Below are 10,472 nucleotides of genomic sequence, written 5' to 3' on the forward strand. Positions count from 1 at the left end.
TCAGCCACCTGTATCTGAAGTCAGTAAAAACTCTAAATGAATTATGACAAATAGTTGAAGAAGACAATGAGTAAGACGGCTGGCAAATTCTCACTGATAACATCAGTGGGAACTTGGGAAGTCCGTACCATACCTATTATGGTATGCTTAGTACCAGTACCCACATAAAAGCGCGTCATAACCATAATAAAATTAACACCTACTTATGTGTAGTTCAAGGTGACAGATGTGATTTGGCCCACTACGCAAAACAAGTGACATTGGTATGATCCTAATGCGCATCTTTCTTTTTTTTCTTATTTTTAAACCCCAACGCAAAAACGACGGGGAGTTATAAGTTTGACGTGTCTGTCTGTCTGTTTGTGTGTGTGTCTGTCTTTGGAATCGTAGCTCCGGAACCCCGAACGGATGAACCGATTTAGATTTAGTTTTTTTTTTTAAAGAAAGTCGGGAATGTAAGAACACTCCGCGACCGCGACATGGTGGACCGATTTTCATGAAACATGGCTACGCTACGTAGCGTCGGTCAGAGGGTTTTTCAAAATTTTAAATTTGTGCTTGCGACCTGTCTCGGCTTTGCACGGGACTTAAAGTATAAAAAAATCTTCTATAGCCATTGTATCTCTTAATTGGGCAGTGTTTTCGAGTAACGCTTTTAGACAGCGTGATTTTCTCCATGATTAGCAAATTTTCAAATAATCATACAAATTTTTACAAATTTATACGTACTTACGTACACTAATCCTTCATACGAACCCTCTCTTCACACGTCAAAACCGCACGTTTTAGTTTTTGAGTTTATCATACAAACAAATAAAGACAAGATATTCATGAAAAGTTCTAAATGACTTTCAAACCTTCAATAAAATAACGTACTGCGACGCACCTTGTAACTCCTCTGGTGATGCGTGTCTCCTTGGGCGGCGGTAATCGCTTACTATCAGGCGGTCCGTTCCGTTGCTCGTTTACCTCCTTTGTCCTTTATAGTAAAAACAACTTTATTTGGATTTACCTATAATATTGTATTGTGCACTGAGTCTTAGAAGGGTATTTATTATATCTGTTTTATCTTGGAATTTATTCTGAAGGTAAAAATGTTGTTTTTGCAAGTAATCAAGTCTTGTAATATTTGGTAATGAAGTGATAGTAAGTGAAGGGTTCCATAAATCAGCAATTCCCGAAAAGTTAGTACAGTCAACCAATTGGAACCCTAGGCCACTCTACAACCATGTCAAAGTGACAAGCAGTAAGAGATTTCTTACAATCTGATTTATAACGTCACTATGACATAGTTCTACAGTGGCCTAGGCTTCCAATTGGTTGACTGTACATTTGGATCACGTCTCCGATTTTGATAAAAATTGGTAGACTGATAGAGTCGTCCATGATGCTGAGCAAGATCCACTAAGTTTCCCAAAATATCCTAGGTTGTTTGTATGAAATTTTCCTTTTTTGTTACCGAAAATGTATAGAAATCTGGTAACAAAAAAGGAAGGTTTCATACAATCTAGGACATTTTGGGAAACATAGTGGATCTTGCTCAGCATCATGGACTCTATCAGCCTACCAATTTTTATGCCAGCCTACCAAAATCGGAGACGTGATCCAAATGTACAAACTTTTTGGGAACACTTTTAGGGGTCGTACAGTCAACCAATTGGAACCCTAGGCCACTGTAGAACTATGTCATAGTGACGTTATAAATCAGATTGTTAGAAATCTCTTACTGCTTGTCATTTTGACATGGTTGTAGAGTGGCCTAGGGTTCCAATTGGTTGACTGTACATATTAGAGGATGTGCCATCTTGTGGCCTGAACTAAACATGTCGCTTAAACATGTGCAATGACACTTCAACTTCATACTAAAGCATGTGGTATCCTCTACAGATATACCATGAATACATAGAGGTAATATAATTAGCTATAGCTATAAGCTACTACAAAATAGTAAACTAAAATACTGAAAGCTCTTTGCAGTCCACAATACTAGTTATAAATAATTCTGCCTATCGTCGCTGCGCGTGCAAAATTCGCTATGTGATTTTTAACGATTTTTCGTTTTCAATGCCATTTTAAACCTTATTTCTAAATACATATGCTCCAAAAACAGCGTCGAGCTCATTTCAGTATTACAGGTTTTATCAAAAGTAGGTATGTGATGCCCATACATTGAATGTTCTTCTTATAATCGCTAACTGCAATAAATCACATAACTACATTATCTTCTTATAACAGCAGTTTTGAAATTGCGCCTGCTATGTGAATTATGACACATAGCTATATTTTTGGAAATATTGTATAAAAAGATGTGTTAGATGTTTGTGCCCGATTTTTACAATCTCATACATAGCGATAATTTTGTACTATTTGTAGAAATCGTGAATGTTTCCAGATCGTGTGTTTTGCGTCACATAGCAGGCTTTTCTTATAAAAATCTAGCCTACTCTCTTAAAACTTGTTTAAATGGTGTATGGTAGGTGGGTTTGTCGTCAAGTATAACCTCTATAAATGAGACAGAGAGTCTAGTTTCCCTTTTTATTGAGACTATGTCTGAAAGTACTCACTCTGACCGAATAGTTATTTTTTAATATTTGTTAAAAATAAATCATTTCGAAATCTTTTTCGAATCAAAAGGGAAAAATGGAACCCTTATACAATTATGTACTTTCTTGTCAATCCGTTTATCTATTTGTCAATATTCTTTATTTCGGAAAAACCCTATACTCAAGTGTACTGTCACAGTATAATACACATACCGGTTATTTACGACTCAAATTATAATCGCTATGTAACATATTTTTGAAAAAATATTTTTTTAACCTTATAATAACTAAAATATAATTTCAAGTAATTTCTTAATGTATGCAAAAGTGAAAATACTTATTCCATAAAAATATTGATTTATTTATGTTCAATAATTGCCGAAATAAACAGTTTTTTGTGTCTCCTGTAAAGTAGGTTAAAAACACATAGCGAAATTTGCACGCGCAGCGACGCTATGAGATTTGGCCTAGTCTGTGCACATAATCATGATTAGCAAAATGAGAACAACTAGAGATAATCTGCCTAAGTAACTCTGGGCTTCCTTTTGCAAAGGTGACTAAATCTATAGAATGGTAAAAAATGTGGTAATGCAAATATAATACATTATTAAGATTTTTATTACAAAGCATAATTTATGTCTAATTAATAAAAGTTAGGTAGGTACAGTATTAACATACATTAAATAAAACTTATTGACTAGCTTGCCGAAGGTGCTCCCAAGGGTCTTTTAGCATTGCAGGGTGCAAATATGCATCAATATTGCTTTTATCTCTGCCAAAACTGCTGTTACTGTCACTCTGAAACAATAAAAAAAATATTGGAGGACAAACTTACAGGAGAGAACTTGGAGGTCAACTTAGCCCCAAACTAAACAAAACTTGTATATGCATGCTAGGTGACAATATACATACTTGTATAGATAAATACATACTTATATAAATAAATAAATATTGGGGACATCTTACACAGATCAACTTAGCCCCAAACTAAGCAAAGCTTGTACTATGAGTGCTAAGTCACAATATACATAGTTAAATAGATAAATACATAAGGTGCATTAGGGTGAGCCTTTCAACTTTTCGCCACAAGGGCATTAATATCGCCAGAAGGGTGTCCTCATTAGGGATAAAACCCAAAACCGGCTTTGCGGTGCGTTTTCCACAATGAGATTGAGGCATAAACCCGATAGTCACATAAAAATCACCATTATTTCCATCATATCAAGATTCCCCTTTTGAAATTACCCAAGCATTTATGTCATTCGGAATTACCCGAACGCACCTTGCAGGACTCAGGAACAAATCTGTGTTACCAGAATTTGATCCCAGGTCATCAGCTTAGCATGCACAGTCACTACCAACTAGGCCCAACCGGTCATCTTAGGATTATAATACTTAAAAACTGGTTGCAAAATTTGCTAATGTAAAAAGGGCTAAAAGCAGATGGAGTTAATTAGGGCCCATGTAGTTCATATAGGATGCCACAGCTCAGGAGGATGAGCAAGGTTAATGGTGGGCAAACATCTTTCAATTGGGGCCAAAGTTTGAAGGAATTTTAGAGAAGTTTGAAGGATTTACACCAAAAATGTATTTTACTATTGTGCTGGCCATATCACACACTATTTTTAAGGACCTATAGAGGGCCGGATAAAGTCCTTTTGCGGGCCGGACGTGGCCCACGGGCCATACTTCGCCCACAACTGTATCTCTTGTACTAGCTGGTACAAGATATAGATAAAGCTGCTACATACCCCGAAACTACTATTCCTTTGGGAATTATTGCCCCATCTGTTATTATGATTGTTTCCTCTTCTATTCCCGTTCTGAAATCGGTTATTTTGATATCTTGGTTGACTTTGGTTTTGTTTCCTGTCTTGCCATTTCCCTTGCAAAGGCGTGCTCTGGTTAAAAGGTATAAAATCGTCGGACATGATTATAGTAAAAATTTGTTTAAAATGTGGAAATAATAGAAGCAAATTGTTTTACCAAGCCAAACATAAAAATTGAACACTACGCTTTACTGACACTTCGCTTGACAATGACAGTCTGACAGATCGAATTGACAACTGAGTTGACAGCAGTCCAACACAGCTACAACGGACAAAAAAATTTTCATTGAGTTTGGAAGGTGTGATATAGCCAACCGAACTAAACAAAATTGGCAGTAAAAAAGGCACAACTTTGAAAAATGTAGGGTTCACCGGCCAATTATCTTCATGAAACGCGTGGCTTCCTAAGCCTTGACGTTAGTAGAATCATCCACGAGCCATAACACTTAAAATTTATTGAAAATAGGGGTGTGAAGGTTTCATGGTATTTGATTAAAAAAACTTGCGATTGATTTTGAAGACCCTGCCTGCTAAGCCTCTGTTCTTGGTTTTAATCCCGATAACGCATTTATTTGTGTAGTATCGGAGTTCAATTGATATTTTTGCTATTGTATTGGTACTACAGTATTACATAGTTATTAAACATTACTTACGTGCGTTAGGTGCTTCTCCTGCTAGGGTTGTGGTTTTTATCTGTGGTGCAAACTATTTAAGGCACTGCTAATCAATCTATTTTCTTATGTGTATATTATTGAAGCCATACACTTTTTTAATGGTAGCAACACGCAGAATATACTTGTCAAATCTATTAGTCGATTCGATTGTCCTTTCCCGAGACAAATAATATATTTGGGATTTATTATTCTTGATTAAACAATAATCTATTTACGATGTTTCTGTGAAATTTTAAAACTGAACAAGTTTAATATTCTGGCGGCACAGGATGTGGGTGCCGACTAAGTCTCCTAAATTAGCAGTCGGTAAGACAAACCTTTTATGTATTCCGTCGGCAATATAATACATCCTGTCCGGAATTGCAGCGGAAACGTAAAAAATATGTGTGAATTATTCTTGTTTATACGACGAGATACATGAGATATGGTCATACATATATTGTTTACGTTTATCTCTATTATTTACCGGATTTTTTTTTTAGTAGTAATATCAATTATAACAATTAAAGAAATTACTTGGCAATATTAAATCATGCATTCTGAATAATGATGTATCAAGATTTATTTTTAAATCAGGTTACTGAACTTTAGATGTCAAAGTCCTGACAAAGAAATATTGGTACCTATAGTAAAAGTTTTCAGTGAAATTAATAACTTGTTTTTAAGTTATATAACTTGTGATAGTTGCAATATATGCTTAATACTTGTACCTCATTTTCTGAGTCACATCCAATATTAAATCCCTATGATAGGTTTTTATATTGGATCACAAAATATATTACAAGTTGTAACACTTCTTACCATTTTATTTTCATTAATAGGATCCACAATTATATGAACCTTTATAATACTTGCAATTCTAAATAATAAATCATAGAAACTAATGAATCAGCCGATTCATTGTAGCCATGGTTTCAAGACGAATGACTAATTTCAAGTACAAAATTGATAATTGATTACCCTAACCCCCTACAGTTAGAAAAGCAGATAATTTATCTTAGAAGTTAGAAGCAAGATACTGTTTTAGCAGTCATAAGTTTTACCTAATTAAATGACCTAACATCTGTTGGTAAATTATAAATATTATCGGATTGTGCCTGCTAAGCCGCGGTCCCGGGTTCGAATCCCGGTAAGGGCATTTATTTGTGTGATGAGTACAGATATTTGTTCCAGAGTCATGGACGTTTTCTATGTATATAAGTATTTGTATATTATATACATCGTTGTCTGAGTGCCCACAGCACAAGCCTTCTTGAGCTTAGCTTGGGACTCGGTCAATCTGTGTAAGAATGTCCTATAATTTTTTTTTATTGTATCCTTACTCAACTTGTAGGCTGAAGGCTTCACTTAAGTATAAAACGAGAAACACAAAGTTTCCAACAAAATTTATGACCTTTATGAGAATTAACAATCTATGTTTGAATTTTGCTTAGTTTTAGAAAACATTTTTAATTACTTTCATTGTGTACAAAAATTGGTTTATTAACTGCTTGTTGTATTTATTAAAGTAAAATAAACCCTTTTTACAGCTGTTTACAACTGGAAGGGAGATGTTCGGTCCGGGTTGCCATTGGAAATAGGAGAAACTGTGCAAATACTAGAGGAGCACTCAGGTAAATAATTCACTATAAAGCTCACAATTTGAATAAAGACCTTATATTGACCAATCAAACATAGTGTTCTGGTTTCTGGTTATTTGTGTATGAATGTTTTCCATAAGTATTATGTTGTCAACAAGTACTCATTGTACAAGCTTGCTTTGTTCAGTTGAGATCTAGGTCCTCCAAATTATTCTATACACTTCAGCAGTTTCATCTGTATCAGTTTTCGACTTATAAATTATAAAAGGGATTAAAATTAAAACGCTGATTTGTATTTGGGCATTTTCAGAATTTGGGGGGCAAGTAGCGTAAGTTGTTAACAAAAATTAACTCACTGTCAGTTTTGTGAGAATAATTAAGCATGAAATTTCTATAAAAATATTGTTTTTGTGTTTAAACTTTAAGCAATAATCTACATTCAGAATGTGAAAAAAGTAAATTTTTAGACAGATTTAATGCTTAATTGTTGTCACAAAACTGACAGCGAGTTAATTTTTGTTAACAACTTATGCTAATTCCCCAAAGTCCCAAATTCTAAAAATGCCCATTTTAAATTAAATATATGTGTATTTTAAACATAATAACTTGAAACAAAGAACTTGTTAACCTTCAGCAATCACATTGGTTTTGAAAATCGAATTTAGGTACATATTCGATTTTCATTTCGTCCATCAGCAATTCCCGTCAACTTTGTACAAAAATTAAGGGAAAAGTTAAATTTGTTTTTATTAATTCCTATTTTGTTACCAAGATTTTGTTGATGAATTGAGATTTTATTACGTTTTATTTCGTCATTAAGGTTCTCTAGTATCTATATTTTCTTAATTATAACAATTATCCTGTATATATCTTACGAAAGTCGAATTATATTACTAAATGTTGGTAACAAAATAGGATCAATTAAAATTTGCTGACGTGGCATTGTACAAAGTTGACGGGAATTGCTGCCATAGTATTGTACAAGCTACATGAAACTTAGTTTGAGTCTAGTCTAGATCAACCATCTGTGTAAAATGTCGCCCAATATTTATTATATTTATTTGGGGTCAGCGCAGCGTGTCCTTCTGTTAGATTCCTCTGTATCGTAATATCACATGTAATGACATCTATGTTACTTATTTCCAGGATGGTGCCGCGGCTTCAGCACGAAGGACAGATCGGCATGGGGCATATTTCCCCTCTGTGTGGTGTCAGTCCGGCCCTGCACCGTAAAGGGTTCCGGGCCCACGGCCATAGCCGAACTAAAGGACGACCCTCTAGTTCGAGAGATTGCTGTTGTGCTGAGAGAATGGGCGAGATTATGGAAGAAACTATATGTGGTGAGTATGCTTTCAGTCATTTAAAGATGGGGATTTTTTATAGTATGAATTTTCTGAGATGAACGTTTCGCTTTTGCTGTAATCTGTTAAACAAAGGCCTTTGTTTCTATTATTGACGGCGGCTAGCTCCCGTTCCACAGCACGTGCTAAAGTTTCAGTGTAGTTAAAAAGCAACTATCATGATAGCAATAAGGTTCAAATTTATTAAACAGTTTGCAGTATGCAGTTAACTTTTTTTGAAGATGACAAAACGTGTTATCTCCGAAAGGGCTTTTTATGGATTTGAACCTTATTACTATCATGATAGTTGCTTTTTAACTACACTGAGACTATAGCACGTGCCGTTTAAACGGGAGCTAGCCGCCGTGAACAACAGACACAAAGGCCTTTGTTTAACAGGTTACGGCTAAAGCTAAAAGTTCATCTCAGAAAATTCATACCATACCTCTATGTGGTGTATGTCTGACCCTGTGCTATAAAGGTGTGGCCTTTGAAGAATAATAACAGGTGATTGCAATTACCTACTAATCATCATGTAATTGTAGAACGATATTTCTACCGACAACTAAACCTACAAATTCAAGTCAAACCCGAAATCGCCAACTAAGCCTCTTTGAACACATAATTTATTCATGACCTTAGCATGTGATTATGCACGACAAAAATGAACAAAAGACATGACTTGCTAGATCTATTTGCATATTCTATTAGTATTTGTTTATCTGAAACATGCTCATTAGATAACAATGTAGCTTAGGTTATTTACATTTTGAATGACAACTCAAATTTAAAAAAAAAACTAAACGCTCCTTTAATGTATCTTTCCTGGAACGCCGATGCCAAAAATTTGCTACTGAATTAATGACCTTTAATTTGTTAATTAAAGTCCAAAATGTCAGTGACGGATACGAACAAGGCATTCGAGGGGTTAATCCGAATTTCAATGTTATATAACGAAAAACTACCAGAGGCCGAGGTAGACCAAAGATGAGATGGCGGAAAGACCTGAACTCATTTTGTGGCGGCTGGCGAGAGCATGCACGGAGCCGTGACGAGTGGCAGAAAACAGGGGAGGCCTTTGCCCAGCAGTGGGGCTATTTAAAAAAAAAAACGAAAAACGAAAAAAGCTTTCCAATAATGTTGAAAAGAAAAACGAGTACACCGAATAAACCTAAACAAACCGAAAGATACCTACCTACACCTAAAAATTACCTTAAACGTATTATGTTATGTTACCTATGTGTTCTCAAAATCAATAAAATATGATGAACATAACTTTTATACTAACGATTTCTAGTGGGTGCAATTTAATAAACCTATTTAAGTAATCTACTGTAAAGTAACAAAGAAAAATAACCCATTAAAAAGAAATAGTAAGAACCGGTCAGGCGTGAGTTGTTTCTAATGGCAGAAAAAACTTCGTAAAAGTGTCGTCTTTTTGCTACTCTGAGGCAATATTGCGAAAGCCTCACCGGATGAAACATTCCTTTTTAGATGTGTTTTTTTTTATAATTACTTACTTAGTCATTTTAACTTATTCTGTTGCTTTGTTCTTGTATGAGTCATAATTTGTCACTGAGCAGAAATGTAGATCTGCAGAGCACTATAGAGCGGAAACTATGTCATAGTAGTTTCCTTGCAATGATCTAGATGGCGCCATAAACTTTATTCAGTCCAAATGCAGGCATAAAATCAAACGTTGTTGGGACACCACATGAGAGTTTTCAAAAGATGCAAATGCCATAGATAGACAATATTCGAAAGAGTTTTTTCGACAACCGGCCGTAGTTGTTGTGCTTATTTAGAGGTATACATACTTACAAAACTTTATTTCATTTGCTGGATACCTGCTAAATTTAAATACCATAGGTTAAAATGGGAATTTGGTTTTAACAGGAACGGGGAATCGGTAAGTGATGCTTTGCTTTAGGACTAAGGAGTCACTAGAGGCCTCTTTCTCTCTTTATTCTGTGACCCTTCAAGGGAGATTCTACATTACTTTACGGTTCCTGGCAGCTGAAACAGGTTCTCACTTTTATAGCATAGTCACTAGAGGCTTCTTTACAAGGTAGACCCTTACCAAGGGAGATTCTAAATGGCTCAGCACTGTTGCAAAAGTGATGAGAGAACTGCTCAGCGGCCGCCGGGATGGCTGGGACTTTAACACAGGACCAGACTTCTGCGGTTGAAGCTCGTCGCTAAACTCGACTGGGGGAATCGGTAAGTGATTTTTTGCTTCAAGACTAGGGTGTCACCTTGAATATTTTTTCGATATTCATTTTTCGCGTTCATTTTTTTAGTTACTTCAAGTGTTTTGTATTCTTTATGTCCCTTATATTCTGTTCGCTTCTTTATACAATTCAATATATGAGAGAACGATGGAATCTAGATTGTTAACTACCACTTACTACCGCTTGCTAAAAGACAATCTTAAGTAAACACCATGGTTCACTATTAATAATCGGTGGTGGTGTATTGGGAAAAACAAGGAAATAAATAACATGAA

General features: G+C 35.3%; 2 protein-coding genes across 3 annotated transcripts; one reads left to right on the forward strand and one right to left on the reverse strand.

Annotated features, from left to right (window-relative positions):
• Positions 1-960: 960 nt before the first annotated feature.
• Positions 961-4,571, reverse strand: LOC125226664 (basic-leucine zipper transcription factor B-like). Of its 2 annotated transcripts, XR_007177102.1 has the most exons (3): positions 4,295-4,571; positions 3,222-3,341; positions 961-979 (listed from the first exon to the last, which is right to left on the reverse strand). XR_007177102.1 is itself a non-coding variant. In XM_048130715.1 (2 exons), exons 1-2 carry the CDS (start codon positions 4,472-4,474, stop codon positions 3,234-3,236), a joined length of 288 nt encoding a protein of 95 aa, XP_047986672.1. In that variant the 5' UTR covers positions 4,475-4,571; the 3' UTR covers positions 3,144-3,233. The 2 variants fall into 2 exon arrangements, 1 of the variants encoding a protein (XP_047986672.1); XM_048130715.1 differs by lacking the exon at positions 961-979 and having other exon boundaries at positions 3,144-3,341.
• A 650-nt stretch (positions 4,572-5,221) lies between these two features.
• LOC125226470 (dedicator of cytokinesis protein 5-like) lies at positions 5,222-8,535 on the forward strand. Its single transcript, XM_048130455.1, has 4 exons — positions 5,222-5,352; positions 6,576-6,659; positions 7,773-7,966; positions 8,512-8,535. Exons 1-4 carry the CDS (start codon positions 5,316-5,318, stop codon positions 8,533-8,535), a joined length of 339 nt encoding a protein of 112 aa, XP_047986412.1. The 5' UTR covers positions 5,222-5,315.
• The last annotated feature ends 1,937 nt before the right edge of the window (positions 8,536-10,472 follow it).

Source organism: Leguminivora glycinivorella, chromosome 5 (assembly GCF_023078275.1).
Source record: "Leguminivora glycinivorella isolate SPB_JAAS2020 chromosome 5, LegGlyc_1.1, whole genome shotgun sequence".
Taxonomy (NCBI): Eukaryota; Metazoa; Arthropoda; class Insecta; order Lepidoptera; family Tortricidae; genus Leguminivora; species Leguminivora glycinivorella.

Excerpts from the sequence above, each read along its gene's own strand:
- LOC125226664 (XM_048130715.1), bottom strand. The coding sequence starts at position 4,474 with ATGTCCGACGATTTTATACCTTTTAACCAGAGCACGCCTTTGCAAGGG. Across the intron at positions 3,342-4,294 it reads AAAGGAATAGTAGTTTCGGG|AGTGACAGTAACAGCAGTTT; the intron begins GTATGTAGCAGC and ends TTATTGTTTCAG.
- LOC125226470 (XM_048130455.1), top strand. The coding sequence starts at position 5,316 with ATGTGGGTGCCGACTAAGTCTCCTAAATTAGCAGTCG. Across the intron at positions 5,353-6,575 it reads GTCTCCTAAATTAGCAGTCG|CTGTTTACAACTGGAAGGGA; the intron begins GTAAGACAAACC and ends CCCTTTTTACAG. Across the intron at positions 7,967-8,511 it reads TATGGAAGAAACTATATGTG|AACGATATTTCTACCGACAA; the intron begins GTGAGTATGCTT and ends ATGTAATTGTAG.